Source organism: Suricata suricatta, chromosome 7 (assembly GCF_006229205.1).
Source record: "Suricata suricatta isolate VVHF042 chromosome 7, meerkat_22Aug2017_6uvM2_HiC, whole genome shotgun sequence".
Classification (NCBI taxonomy): domain Eukaryota; kingdom Metazoa; phylum Chordata; class Mammalia; order Carnivora; family Herpestidae; genus Suricata; species Suricata suricatta.
In genome coordinates, this window is record NC_043706.1 from 21,878,097 (window position 1) to 21,894,347 (window position 16,251).

General features: G+C 38.9%; 1 protein-coding gene across 1 annotated transcript in view; it reads left to right on the top strand.

Moving 5' to 3' along the window:
- The window catches only part of F13A1 (coagulation factor XIII A chain), a 162,632-nt gene that overhangs the window by 59,880 nt on the left and 86,501 nt on the right, over nt 1–16,251 (top strand). The window contains exons 5-6 of the mRNA XM_029945402.1: nt 6,476–6,594; nt 9,109–9,216. Of these exons, the coding sequence (XP_029801262.1) occupies nt 6,476–6,594; nt 9,109–9,216 (227 nt within the window). The remainder of the gene's footprint in view (nt 1–6,475; nt 6,595–9,108; nt 9,217–16,251) is intronic.

Consider the following 16,251-nt stretch of genomic DNA (forward strand, 5'->3'; position numbering starts at 1 on the left):
GAAACAAAGAAGCTGCCTAACCCCACAGTTCATACTCGTTAAGATTTCTGCAATATTACTCCACTGATACACATTTCTTAATGGCAGAATGTTGTGATTATGGAATGAATCAATGCTAAAGTCATTTTCAAATGAAAAGCAAAACAAATCAAACCTGATACAATCTGACCAAACACCTGTCAATACATAGTTTCAGGGGCGCCTGGGTGGCTCAGTCGGTTAAGCCTCTGACTTCCACTCAGGTCATGATCTCACGGTTTATGGGTTCATGCCCCAAGTCAGGCTCTGATCTGACTTTCAATTCTGTGTCTCCCTCTCTTCTACCCTTCCCCACTTGTACTCTATCGAAGGGGGGAGGGTGATGGTCATGGAGGAGGGCACTTGTGGGGAAGAGCACCGGGTGTTATATGGAAACCAACTTGACAATAAACTATATAAAAATAGAATTTTGAATCATGAATGACTTTGAAATGTGAAAAAATAAAGAAATGATGTTGGATCTAATAAATAAATAAACAAAAGAAATTTAATATATATCTATAGTTTCAAGATCATTTTACAAAACACCTACATTTACACAGTAGACTCCAGACAGCACTTTCAGACAGACAAGTTCTTTGACTTTATCCTTGACATGATTAAGTTACACTGTTAAAATAATTATTTAATAATTTTATATATTAAATTTCTTTATTTATTCAATTCATTTTTCTTTCTCTGGAGAAAAAAAAAAAGAGTGTGCATATAAGATTAAGAGACGATGCACAGGCACATAGGGAACTAGAAATGGGTGGTGCTGGGAGGGCCAGCAAAGGGTGCGAACCTCACTCAGTTTTAATGCTTTCCAAGGATGAATCAGTCTCGTAGCCATTGTACAAAGATGTTAAAGAAAAATTTATTTTTGAAGTCAGATAGTTTTTAATGTTTTCATTCTTATTCAAAATCAGTCCACCTCTTAGTCTGCAATAGCAGACTAATACCAATTTCTGGCAGCTGCTGTACTGAGTGTCAGAGCATGCCTGCAAGTCACTGAAACAAGGAAAAAGAAAAGAATGCCTTTCCTTCCAGATTAAAAAATAATTAATAAAGCAATCAAGGAAAGATAGCACTAAATCTAAAATGATTTGCAAAGGAGTATTATATTATGTAAGAAGTGGCTTGAAGTGAAATATGAGGTTTCAAATTTTATTTCTTTGATTTTGCTTAAGCATTTTTTCTCTTATTCTGCAAATCTTGACTTCTAAGGTCATTAATCTGATTGCTTATATCATATTTATTGCAAAACAACATTATCAATATTATCAGTAACAATATGGTTACTAAAAGTTTATTTTCTCTTTGCTATTTTACCAGTTTTTCTTGTCTTTATGTTATATTCTACTGCAGATATATAGTGAAAGTAACTTGAGGAACCCCTGGGTGGCTCAATCCGTTAAGCATCCAACTCTTGATTTCAGCTCAGGTCATGACCTCAAGGTTCTTGAGTTTGAGCCCTGCCGAGGGCTCTGTGCTAACAGTGTAGAGCCTGCTTGGGATTCTTTGACTCACTCTTTCTCTCTTTCTGCCCCTCCTCTGCTCTCTCATGCATACTATTTCACTCTCAAAATAAATGAACTTAAAAAAAAATTTTTTTAATAAAGTTAACTTGAAATATGGGGTGCCTGGATGGCTCCTGTGGGTTTAGTGTCCAACTCTTGATTTTGGCTCAGGTCCTGATCTCACCATGGTGAGATTGAGCCCCAAGTCATGGGGTTCTGTACTGTGCATGAGCCTTCTTAAGATTCTCCCTCTGGGGGCCCCTGAGTGGCTCAGTCGGTTAAGCATCCGGCTTCGGCTCAGGTCAGATCTCATGGTTTGTGGGTTCGAGCCCCACGTCGGGCTCTGTGCTGACAGCTAGCTCAGAGCCTGGAGCCTGTTTCAGATTCTGTATCTCCCTCTCTCTCTGACCCTCCCCTGCTCCAGCTGTCTCTCTATGTCTCTCAAAAATAAATAAAAAGCATAAAAAAATTAAAAAAAAAAAAGAAAAAGATTCTCCCTCTGCCCCTCCCCAACGCATGCACAAGTGCATACTCTCTTTTGTGCTCTCTTGCTCACTCTCTCAATAAATAAATAAATAAATAAATAAATAAATAGGGGCACCTGTGTGGCTCAGTTTGTTACGCAACTTACTTCAGCTCAGATCATGATATTGCAGTTCATGAGTTCGAGCCCTGCATCAGGCTCTGTGCTGATAGCTCAGAGCCTGGAGCATGCTTTGGATTCTGTGTCTCCTTCTCCTTCTTCCCCTCCCCCACTCACACTCTGCCTCTTTCTTTCTCAAAACTAAACAAGTAAAAATAAACTAACTAATTAATTAAATTCTAAAAAATAAAGTAACTTATAATAGTTATCTTTGCTTAACTGACTAATCTATTACACAGTCATGTTCATTTGTTTCATTTAGAAACTGTTTTGTCTTTTAATTTCTATTTAGTTTTGTTTTATAACTTTACAAAACATTTACATAACCTCAGTGTCATATTACAAAATAATAAAGATACTTCAAAAAGAAAGTCTAACTCCCAACCCTTCCTCCTACACTGTAGATAATAACTTTGTTAATTTTTGACTTATCTCTACATTTAAAAATGTAAGTACATATGTGTATTTATATAAATATGTATCTACCTACCTATTTATCTCCCTTTCTTAGGTAAAAGGTAGTAAACTATATACATTTTTTCCACTTTTTTTCATCTAACAAGAGATCCTAGATATCCTTCTGTAGCAGTATATAGAGATCTTCCTAGTGCCTTACTATAGCGGCCATTACATGGATGTCACACTTCATTCAACCATTTTTTATTCCAGGAGTTCCCTAACTCTTCTGAAGACACTGATGGCATTCTTTCTTGCTCTCCACCCCTAATACTGTAAAACTATCCAGAATAAATGCTATACATTTTCTATGCACTTTATCATACTTTCTTACATACCATATATACGTTTTTGTATGTATGAGAGAGAGAGAGAGGAAAGTATAGTAAGACACATGGAAGACATGGGGGAAATTCAGTATCTGCCTAAAAGACACCTTATTATAAGAAAACACAGAAATATAAAAAGAATAAAATAGTCAAAGATAAAAGAGAAAGAAATCCCCAGAGCTGAAGAAAGACTTACATTGTCAAACTGTAAAGGATCATAGTGCATCAAACCTGGTAAATGACAAAAAAAAAAAAACCCACACCTAGACGCAAACTGCTTAAATGTCAAAACTTCAAAGAAAAAAACAAACTTTAAAGTCAAGTTAAAAAATATTATCTGTAAAAGAATGAAAATAGATTGAAATTGTATTTTTGTGGATAAAAATTTGTTTGTAAACCATTGAAGTTCTTGGGTTACTACTCAGTTAAAATTATTTTTATATATTTGTTTTCTGTGTGCATTTTCTCTTCTGTGAACTGGTCTTCCTTTTGCTGACTTTAAATGCACCTTATGATTTTCTCTTCAATTTATTGGAATTTTTTACATATAAGGAAATTTTGATAACATTTCCTGTTGTTGGAAATATTTCTCTAGTTTTTATATACATTAAATTTTATTATATCTGAAATTCAAGTTTTATATTTATGTTAAAAACACATTGGTTATTTCCTTGTTTACATTTTCTATGAGTTTTGTTGAATAAAACTTTTTAATCCAGAGATCAAATATTCAATTTAAAATATTTTTATTTTATTTTACTTTATTTTTAAATTTTTATTTTTTAATAATTTAAAATTTTATTTTAAATTCCCTATGCTTTCTATTTTTAATTCAGATTTTAAATTCATTTTCAATTTATTTTGATGTACAGAAAATTTACTTCGCCCAACCATTTTCTTAGCTGAATTTAATAAACACTGCAGTCATCTTCTTTGATTTGTAATATTTCCTTTATCACTTATTAATTTCATGGAAACATGCATATAGTAATGTCTATATCTAAGCTCTCTATTTTGACCCATTAATCTATTTTATAGCAATCGTTTAAATTACAGTGGCTCTATAATACAATCCAGTTTCTAATAGCTTATAGGACAAGGCCGTTAAACATCTTATATTGTAAGGACAACATGTAAAAAAAAGCATTCCCAAATGGCACTTCTAGACCTCAGTGGTCTTAAGAGATTTCTATCTCAATAACAGGCATTTGAAACCCATTTGACTAAGATATTATTACAATGGTCACAACAGTTAAAGCACTATCATTAAAGAATGAAAACAAATGTGGCCTTTACTTTTCAAGACGTTTTGATTGCACGTGGTGGAGGACTTCGCATGTAAATGATCATTGCCCCCGTCCTGCACACCCTTGCGTTATTCTCTTTTAAAAGTTCTTTTTTGCTTCTCTACTCAGAAATATTGGCCCCAGACTCAGTTGGCACTCCTTTATGTGCTGTCTCTGGTTTGTTCCACTTGGAAATGAAGCTCTCGTTTCAGTTTAGGGGACTTTGCCTAATTGGAGATTATTGGTAAAACCATGGTATTCTGCCTCCAGACCCGGGAAAGTCAGTGTGAAGCATCAGAGCTCACATCTGCCAAGGTGGAGGGAAGCCCGAGGCACATTTGTCATGTAACTCTGATTCTTCTAGAAACATGAAATGGATTTGGGATGAGTGAGCCATTGATACATAGGACATGGGTGAATTTCATATAATAGTCTGAGTAAAAGAAGTTAGACCCCCCCAAAAAAATAGATACTGGATTCCTTCTCTATAAAATCCTAGGAAATGCAAATGAATTTACTGTAACAGAAAGTATATTAGTGGTTCCCTGGCAGAAGTGGTATGTCAGAAAGAGAATCCAGAGGGCAGGATAACCAAGCGACATAAGGAAATTTTTGCGGTGATGGTGTACTTATTACTTTGTGAAATTGCACACTTTAAATGTGTGCCGTTTATGCAACATTATTATCTACATAAGTATGTGTGTGCGTGCGCATGCATATGTGTTTGCAGTTCCATGAAACCAGGCAAATAGTAGGCAAGAGGGAGAAGACAGAAAGAGGAAGATAGAACAAAGTACTGGAGAGAAGACGAGACCAAGGAATCTCCAAAGAATCAAGCAAAGCTATAGTGTAGCGCAGAACGGGGATCTCAGCTGGTTGGACTGAGCAGTGCTTTGCAAACCTTAATGTGTATGTAAAGCCTCTGCAGGTCTTATTAACATGCAGATTCTGATTCAGTAGGTCTTGAGTTGGGGCCTGAGACTCTGCATTTCTCAGGAACTTCCAGGTGTCACTAATGTTGCTGGTCTTTCAACAGTTCTTTGGATAACAAAGGGCTAGAGCATTGTTTCTCAGTTTGAGTTGCATATCAGAATCACTGGAGTGTGAAATCAATCAATCAATCAATCAATTAGTTAACTTAAAAAAATTTTTTAAAGCACCTAATGCCTGGATCTCACCCATACACACACACACACACACACACACACACACACACACACACACACATCCGAAAGATTCTGATTTAATCAATTTAGAGTTCTGTCTAGGGGGAATCAGAAGTTTTTAAATCTACCCAGATGATTCTAATGTGCAGCCAAGTTGATGGCCACTCCAAAGAGAGCGATAAAAGTCTTCTCATGGAATGAAGAAAGAGTCTCCAAAAGGTAATAGGGATGGCAGGTATGACCTGAACTAGGGAAACATAATAAGTCATGTCCCCAATCAGAATCAAACAGGACCTTGTTCCAGACATGCAAATTTACCTGAGTGTAACTTATACCTGTACCGTCCTGCCTTTGTTAGTGATGCTTTTGCTGCTTTCCTACCTGGCCTGGGAATAAGTACCAGGCTGATTACTAAGTAGGCAGATGGGGAGCATGGCCTTTCTGAGATTATAGCCACAGGGAAGAAAAGTCCTTGTGGTGGAGGAAGCTGACCCAGGAGGCCAGTCAGGCACACACACTTACCAACACATTCGCAAGGATTGTTCATTGATTGGAAACGACCCCAGCCTGCCTCCTCCTGTCAGTGACACACACCACGCATGACAGACCATGCTGTATTCTAATATACCCCAGACTAATTTTAAAAATCATTTCAGTTAGACTAGTTTCCATTAACATTAATAGCTTGGAAATTATTCTTTGCTCTGTGTTATAGATTTGTATCTGCATCATGGAATTTTAATTCTGAAACTATTGATGTCCCAGAATCCTAAAAAATGTTTAATGAGATATATCAATTTAATTGTGCTGCTTGGTACTTAAAGAGCCAGAGTTTGTCAGCATTTTGCTGACAAATGCCATCCTTTACATGCTGATCTCAGCCACTGATTAGGTTCACCATTGCTGAAATTACGTATCAAGAAATGAACTCTCTTTAGTGGAAACAAAAGACTTTTTTTTTTCATTTAGTTGATTAAATTGCAGACCAGAACACGCTTGCAAGTCCATGAAAACAGTCTGGTCTGATAACTGTTATTATGTTTAAATTCTGACACAGAGGATGCTGTGTACCTGGATGATGATAAAGAAAGAGAAGAGTATGTCCTGAATGACATCGGGGTTATATTTTATGGAGACTTCAATGACATCAAGAGTAGAAGCTGGAGCTATGGTCAGGTGAGCCATTTACAGTTTGTCATTGCCAAGGACATTTTTCCTTGATACTTTTTTTGTCACATGTTTCACTGTGGATAGTAGAGATGCACAATTTCCTGTTTTTCAGGGTCTGAGACTCCAAGACAGCCTAGGAGTAGAGTCTTAGACAGGCAGCTGCATAATTTAGCCACTGCAACCACGTTTCTTCAGGTATTACAACACTGCGGAGATCAGAGATTCTATGGATAACATGGCATTCTAGTGAGAAATGCTTGGCATCCAGTACAGTGAAGTCTCATTAGCTCAGACATCATTCTTCAACATAGAATGAACTAAAGTTCTCCTTTCTTATAGGGAAAAGTGTTTTGATAATGACAACTGCAATGTGTGTGCTCAACCGAAAGAAATCACCTTTTTAAGTGTTAGTATAAGATACCAGAAAATTAGAAATTAGAATTAGAAAAAACTGGCACCATTTCATCAGGGAAGGCCCACTGGACTTTCACCTTGAGACACTTTGTCAACTGCCATTTCACATTACTGCCTGAATATAAAATAGCAAATGGTATTCCATTTAAGATATTCAGTAATTCAAAGTATTTCAGTTTGGTATCTCTAACAGTGGAACAAATGACTGATATTTCTACCATATTTTCATAAATGAATGCATTGTCCTGTGGTTCAGCAAAGACTCCTCCTTAGCAACATGAGACAAGGTGAATGTGTTATTTCGCAGAGTTTTGGCTGAGATGATGAGAATTGTGTACCACTGTTATGGATATCCACAGGGAAGATTTCATGGAAGCTGACCTCACCAGGTGGCATGATAATTTCTTGGCTTCTCATGCCTTCTTTTGACTTCCATGTGGGCTCCTCTTGCATCCCTTACCCCTGCTCCAGCCTGGCCACTGGGACCTGTGTCATCACTAGTTCTTGTCTTGTCTGCCTGACTTTATGTCCTGCTCCTTCACCTAGACTCCCAAGAACCTTGTGTCTACCTACCTGCATTTCTGCTGTCCTGCCAAGCTAATCATCTGTGTGATCTTCTCTTGCTTTCCCAGCCCTGCCTGGCTCCCTAGTTACAAGCCCTCCCTTCCTGAGTGACATACAATCCACGATATTACTTATTGTCTACTGTTCTAATTCCTGATGTGTAGGCGTGATTCTATTTATTTACCCAAAGTGACATTATGTAGAGGGCTAATAAGAAAAAAGTCACTAAGGTGGGTAACAGGTAGGACTGGGAAAGAGAACCAAGCATCATCAGGCACTCCTCAGCCAGCATGCTGAGCAGCCTTTAGGTAGACCCTCTTGAGCACAGCCACCATCTGTCTGTTGTTATTCAGTGTCCATGAATATAGGTCTTTCAGTCCAAATAACCAGCCAAGCCAGGAGTTTGCTCTAATGCAGAGAAACGACTAGTCCTATAACGACTTCTTTCCCTCTCCGGTTCACTGCTTCATGTTCCACAGACTGAGAGATGGTGCTTAATAAAAACCAGAATAATGCGTTCCTTATTACATGACTGAAGAACTGGTGCCCTTACTTTACTGCATCCATCCCATCAGTTTAGGATTCACAAAAAATTGGTTTGGATTTAATAAAGAACTACATGGTTGTTAGCCATTAGGTCTACGGTTTCTGTCACAGGTACTTGGATGGATAATATGCAAGGTGTTTATGTTCAGGGAACTCTCTAGTACAGTGAGGTGTAGGATAGGTGAAATCTCCCCATTTTACCATTTTATTACTATTTTGTCCTTGTTCCCCCTCCCCCATTTTCTTAAAGAAAATCTGGTGTTGCACAGGGTCAATAGTTCTTTCAACCATGAACAGCCTCCCATGCTGCTCTCTGTAGGGGATCCTGAAACCTCTTGAAGAACACAGAGATCCTGCAATGGAATGGACTACCAGGCTGTTCCCTCGATAATATAATCTTTCTCCAGACCTTCCTGCCTGCCCTTTGACCCTGGAATTTAAAAGAAGGAAGGGAAACCTTGGGCAGACATTTGTGACATGAGGTCTCCTACTCTTGCCAGTGCAAGGTATAGAGCTCCAAAGTACCTCCCTGTGATGCACGTGAGAGACATTTGTTTTTGAGATGCACAAGGATTCATATTACTTTTGAGGTCTCCAGGCTTTGGCCTGACTTTGGTAAACCATTCATTCCTTTGCCTTGGGCACTGGAGCCCACATCCTGGAGAAATCCTCCAAATTGACTTGTACAGTTTTCTGAAGAGCTTTCCTTGAGTATACCAGCTCTCTAGTAGTCCTGTTTATGTATCTAGCTTGCTTGTAAGGTTTTATCCATTTTACTGAAAAACAAAAGAGAATGTCCTTCTTCCTTCTACTTTAATATTTCATATTAAAGATTATGGGTGATGGCTATGTAGGAAACACACATTCCTAAACATTACATTGTGCTTTCATTGTTTTGGTTTTTTTTGTCAGAGAATATCACCCATACAACGTGGACATTAAGAAGTTTATCTTTTTTTCTTTTTTTCATTTTCTTTTTTAATTTTTCCCAAATAGTTTGAGGATGGCATCCTTGACGCTTGCCTGTATGTGATGGATAGAGCAGAAATGGACCTTTCTGGTAGAGGAAATCCCATCAAGGTCAGCCGTGTTGGCTCTGCAATGGTAAGTGACTACTGATTATTAATATTGATTACACATGTCATTAGCCTCAGCATAGATGCCAGTTCATTAAAAGCTGTTGAAATGATGACTGACACTTAAACTTTTATTTATTAGAGTCTTGAATTCCCTGAATTTGTCCAGGTCTATAGAACAAAATCTTATCTCAGTACTGTATGTTTCTTTGGCTTCAGATAAATGGTGATAGATGAAATGATACTATAGGCCACTTATTCTTAAGAATCTTTTGCCTAGGGACTGAGGAGTGACCATGACAAAAGTCAGCACCTATTATTTATCAGTCAAACAAACAAATGTCAAGGATCACCAAAAAGGAAAAAAATGTGCAAGATGCAGCTTTTCTCCATTTTCACACCCATAGTGAGAGGAAAGAAATAAATAACTCTATCTTAGCTTCTATTATAATGATGCCTGACCATAGGGCCTTATAGTTTATAAAAGATAGTTTAGCTTGTGATTTATAGTTAATTCTTCAAATTAACTGCATGAGATAAATAGGGTGGGCATCATGCATGCCATCTTACAAGTTAGGAAGCAGGATGGTAACAGTTTGTCAGCGATTAAAGCCTCAGCTGGAACCCAGATCCGCTAATTCCAAATCTAGACAATTCCTGCCTTCCATGCTGTTCTCTGTAGGAGATCCTGAAGCATCTTCAAGAATACAGAGATCCTGCAATGGAAGAGCTTCCTGGAGAGGAGATAGAATCACCATGAATGGGAAGGTTGGGTGTCAATCTGGAAGGCAGATTAAATATGATGCCCTGGTCCTGTGCAGTCCTTGACTGTCCCGGTAAACACAGCACAGCACACACAGCACATACATCCTGCCTTTGATGCATTAAAACAGACCAAATCTGGTTCATGAGCAGAATGTTCCTGAGAAACATTCAGTTAGGTGCTATTTCATTTAATCAAAGACTGAGCCTCCTCCCCCTCCCCTAAAAATCCTTTATTTTCCATTTCCTTAAGTTGTCTAAAAAACAAAATTCTCTCTTTGGAAAAATTCTGTCTTTGAGTTTGGTTTGAGTTAAATAAAATCAATATTGTTCATGTAAACATATTACAATGAGAGTGATATGAAACATAATTTCTGATTAGCTTTTAAAAAGCTTTTTTATGAGAGAGAGGGAGAGACTGAGAGCACAAGAGGGAGGGGCAGAGGGAAAGAGAGAGAGAAAGCGTCTCAAGCAGGCCCCACACTCAGTGCTGAGCCCAACTGGGGGCTCAATCCCACAACCCTGAAATGATGACCTGAACCGAAATCAAGAGTCATATGCTCAACCAAATGAGCCACCTAGGAACCCCTGAAGGTTGTTTTATTATTAGTATAAACTACATGTAAATTTAGAAGATCATAGGTGTAAAAAGAAGGTAAAAGCCAACATCTAAAGGCAGCTTTGCTTTCTGTTGTTAGTTCACATTACACAATGAAATTGTGTAAATGCTAAAGAATTTAGGAATGTCTTTATAATAACTATTTAAAGCAACCTACATTAGACCTGTAGTTGATCACTGCTATTCCTGCTTCCTAGACAAGATTCCCATGTTTCTTTTCCTTTGAAGTTACCATGGCAGGTTTGCAGGGAGAAGGAGGCAACAGCTCTCAGTGGTTGAATATGAATTAATGCCTTCTTAAGCATTCTGAAATGGCACGTTCACCAGCCTAGCTTACTCACAATTGTGTGTATTTTTACTAATCTAGAAATCACTGCCTAACACAAGCCAATGTGAGAGGTAACCAAACATTGAGCAGCTAACCCAATACTTTCTGTAGACGTATCTGGCCAAGTGGAACAACACATGATCCTAATGCAAATTTCCCTGAATGTTATTAATTGCAAAAAGCCTATGGAGTTCTAATTTTGAAAGCCTATAACCTAATGATAAGATTCAGAACTAAATCGAATCTATGCATGGCAGAGAGGGATGGTTTGGTTTGGGCTGGCTTTATTTGTAGAGGGGGAGATCTTTCTTGGATGTTAGGGGGCAGAGGTACCACGGTGGACCATTTTGGATGATTTCTGTTTTTTCCCCCACCATTGTTTACATACATAGAATATACATTAGATAGTTTTCAAAACCCTTTCATATCTGTTTTCTTTTTTAATCCTTAGAAGAGCTCTGCAAATCTCTCTAAAATCTATTCCTTTATAATGATTTTAGAAACAGAAATATTGAGCCTCTGAAAAATCAATAAAGAACATGATCCTTCAAAAAAAAGGGAAGTGTTTTCTTGTCATTCAGACAGTTCCTCTCCTGTTCACCAGTTCTGGGATATCTATCCCAAAATTGCTGAGTAAAGTTAAACAGAGACTGAAAGAAAAACAAAATGAAGACCTCCTCAAATTTTTCAAAAATTTGCCTCAAAAAAGAGAAGATGCATTTATTTATTTTTTGAGAGAGTTACATGAGCATGTGCATGAGTAGGGGAGGACAGAGGGAGAGACAGAAGCTCAAGCAGGCTCCATGCCCAGCAGTGAGCCCTGTGTGGGGCTCCATCTCAGGACTGTGAGATCATGACCTGAGCCAAAATCAAGTCAGCCACTTAACCAACTGAGCCACCCAGGTGCTCCAAGGTGTACTTAGAAAGCCCAGAAAGCCTGGGGGCTCAGTGGATTAAGTGTCTGACTTTGGCTCAGGTCATGATCTCACAGTTTGTGAGTTTGAGCTCCACGTCAGGCTCTGTGCTCACAGCTCAGTTCCTGGAGCCTACTTCAGGTTCTGTGTCTCCCCCTCTCTCTGCTCATGCTTTGTCTCTCTCTGTCTCAATAATAAATAAACATTTTTTTTTAAAAAAGCTTTTAAAAAAGAAAGCCCAGAGAGAAGATGTTCTGAAGTTGCATGCATCCAGCCAGAATGTGGATCCCCAGGCAAAGGAGCCTGTGCCCACTTTCTCAGGGGCTGGCCCAGTCTGCTGGAAAATAGAGGCTGCTGGGAGATGTTTTAGGAATTCTTCCTAAGAATCTCCCCAGCCTGGCCACCAAGGCTGGAAATTCCTTACACAGGATACAATACTAGGACAGTCATACATCATGACATGAAAATGCTCTGGGAGGGGAAACACTATGACTTCAGTTCAATTTACTGGGATCAACTGCTACCAGAAAGGAGTGGAGATGAACATCCTGGTCTTGGCTGGACACCTGAAAAGGGCCAGGTAGGAACAAGAGGCAAGAGCAAGTGTTTGGGGCCCCCAATGACAAATTTGCCTACTGTGGTCATGGCAAAGTCTAGCACTGAAGATTGGCAGGAAATCTGCAGGGAGTTGGTGCATGCACCATGTTAAGTGAGTACAGACAATAACTCAGGTTGTGCAATCTTTCTAGTGATAACAATAATAATATAAATCTGGATGTCAAGTGTGCAATCCCCAGATAAAAATATTGTCCAGTGTTGATGATCTTGGCATGTTCTTTGTCATGGGGACTGGTCTGTGTACAAGAGGATTCTAGGAGCATCACTGACTTCTGCCCGAGAGATGACATGGCACCAGTTGTGACAATCAGGAATGTCTTCAGATATTTCCAAAGGTCCCCTGGGGGTCAGAATCACCCCCAAAGTGGACCACAGCACTAACTCCCTTTGTGGTTCAGTTTCCCAGCCTGTGCAATGGATACAGAACCCTCTTTTCTCGCTGCATAGATGATCTGTCTTCTTACCTCAGTCAAAACCTGCTGGTTTTCATTCCTCTACTGAAGCACAAGTGGAAGCAGTATTGTATGGGAAGAGTCCTGGCCCACGTCAGATCAGACCTCTCAGCTCTGATTCTACCACTAACTTACTGTGTGACCTGGAATAAATCACTCAACCTCGCCAGATCTCGCTTTATCCTTAAAATAAAATTTTGTGTCTCTGCTCAAACCACATTAGTTATTCCCAGTAGTAGCACAGATATCCTTTTATTCTTCAAACCAATGCTCTTCTTTCTTCTGTTTTTTTTTTTCTTATAAATTCAGTATCTCATTTTCTTCTTATTTGGAGTTGCTGTTACTTCACTTTGATGTGAAAACCAGGAAAGTTTATGACAATCTGGACAGCCTTGGGCTACTGGATTTTCCCTAGAGAAAGAAAGTCTAGAGATCCTGTAGTCTCATTGTTGGGGGATTGGGTCTGAGATGTTATAACCTTACATAAGCTAACTTTTATTCAGGCTCTTCTAAGCACTTAGTGCTACATTTTACCAAAGCCACACTGCAGAACAATTTAAGAGAGGAGAATTTTAAATAGAGGAAATTATAAAAAAAAAGAATCTTGCCCAAATTTATACTTTTCCTTTAAATTACATTGCTTGATTGCTGTTTTCTTCTACCTCATATCTGAGGTGACAGTCCCCCACCAGGACAATTGCCAAGAACTATGCCAGGGAAAATTGTAGAAGGATGCTTTGTACCATCTGAAAATTTATTTTGCTCACAGGACATTAATAAAGCATTCCATTACTGGCCCTGAATTACTGTGAAGAAACCAGACATGGACTCTGAGCCACTGTCAGACTATCAAACATTTGTGCTATGCCATCTGTGACAAAAACAACACAGTTCTGGAAAAGAGGAAAGGCACTAACAATGTAGCCTGGCATTACTGCTGGGTGGCTCCCTGTCCTCTGACTGATTGGATCTGGCAGCAACTATGGGCAGAGAGCTTCTCCAGGGAGACATACTGCTGCTTCAGGGGCCACTGCTGTGGATGCCACTTGCTTGTTCACTGTGAAACCCCTAACATCTCACCTCCATGGCAAGTTTCCTCCTTTAGGTTAAGACTTTATCAACAGAAAATCTATGTTGAAATGCACACAAAACCGATTCATGAAATCTGCAAGACCCTCAGGGATCTTCCAGGTAAAGAAGCCCTTAGAAATGATGCCACTCAATGTCACATAGCAAGTGAGTGGCTGAGCTAGAACTAGATAGTATGCTTGCTATCAGATCATATTTCCTGGGAATGTCACTACCAACACATTAGTACTACTAACACAGTTACTACATCAAATTCTGTAGCTGTCTCCTAGAGAAAACAAACAAACAAACAAAGGGAATAGCATCCACAATAGGTGAATTTTGAAATAGGGAATAAGTGAAAGAAGGTGTAAATAAGAGAATTTTAAGTAGCAATCCAATAGCATTGGATCCCTTAGGAAAGAGTTCCCAAAGAGGATGAGGCACCACATATGGTGGTATTGGTGGTTGGCGGTGGTGCCAGTGATGGTGGTGCTGATAATTATGGTGATGGGGGTAAGCATGATGGTGATGATGGTGGTAGTGATTGCTATAGTGATGCCGATGGTGGTAAACACTCAATATTAACTCATTCATTCAACAAGTATTTGTTGATAATCTACCAGTCTAGATACGGGGGTACAGTTGTAGCCAAAACATAATTTCTTCCCTCAGAGAACTTATGGTTAATAGAAAAGACAGACTGATGAGTAGAAAATTTCAACACAACATGGCATATTCTCTGATGAAATAAGCATGGGGTTGTATGGAAAACCGAATCTCTCGAGCTGTGCTTGGAGTTTTCCCAGAACTAACCACTGGCCTAGCATGTGTTGGGATATTGGATAAAGAAGTAAAAGTATGGCTGACAAGGGCCGGTAGTAGTAGTAAACCACGTTATTATTCATAGAAACCCTTCTCCTTGGTGGAAATTATACACAAAGAACCAGTCACCAAAAGCAGTGTAGGAAAATGTAGTTGGAGTTAATTTGCTCTTCTAGGGGCTTATTTCAATGATGATGATGATAAAACTGTGACATTATTGGGAAATTTTAGAAGGAAGAAGAGGGGGGGAAATTCAACATAGTTACATACTTTAAACTTCCAGTCTTTATACCGAAAGCCAGACTTTCCTGCTTCCCTTGAGATATGCACATTTGTTTTTAACCTTGGTCTTTTGCTAATATTGAACCACAGTGCCATCATTAATCCCCATTAATACCTGTTCTGACTGTGTCTTTTGGGAACTAACTCAAGATTAAACTTTTTTTAACCAATCGATGTTCGGTATACTCTTTCGTGTTATAAAAAATACCTCGAACTCCAGCTAGTAAATCAAACTGACCACAAGTGGAAGGAGATCGTACAGTTTTGTAGGGCCCAGTACAAGATGAATGACTGCAGGTCTTGTAGACAAGACGGACTCCAGTGCTTCTGATCCCTCAGCATACATAACCTCATGGATAAACTGAAAGCCTAGTTATTTTTTACCTTATCCATTTTGTTTCCACTCCCATTGTCCTGGTATTTAGAAAGGTTTTTTTTTTCTTTCCATGTATATATATTTAAAAAAAAAAAAAACAGTAGTAACACCATTCCTTTGATATTTTGCCAAGCAGTTCCACAGGAGGCTTACTACAAAACCACATTTTAATTTTTCTTCAGTTGTTGACTTTGGTATCTTACCAGAAACTTCCTGTTGAGCAAACCTCTTCAAGCCAAAAACTAGCGTGACTACTCAGAGTACATTTAAAAATCCACTTGGGTTAGAAATTCCACCTCTCACCATCATCAGGGAAATACAAATCAAAACCACACTGAGATACCACCTCACACCGGTCAGAGTGGCTAAAATCAGGAGACTATAGGTGCTGGCGAGGGTGTGGAGAAACAGGCACCCTCCTACACTGTTGGTGGAAATGTAAACTGGTGCAACTGCTCTGGAAAACAGTATGGAGGTTCCTCAAAAAACTATCAGTAGAACTCCCCTATGACCCAGCAATAGCACTGCTGGGGATTTACCCAAAGGATACAGAAGTGCTGATGCATAGGAGCACATATACCCCAATGTTCATAGCGGCACTTTCTACAATAGCCGAATCATGGAAAAAGCCTAAATGTCCATCAACTGATGAATGGATCAAGAAGATGTGGTATATATACACAATGGAGTACTACATGGCAATGAGAAAGAATGAAATCTGTCCATTTGTAGGAAAGTGGATGGACCTCGAGGGTGTCATGCTAAGCGAAATAAGCCAGGCGGAGAAGGACAGATACCATATGTTTGCACTCATAGGTC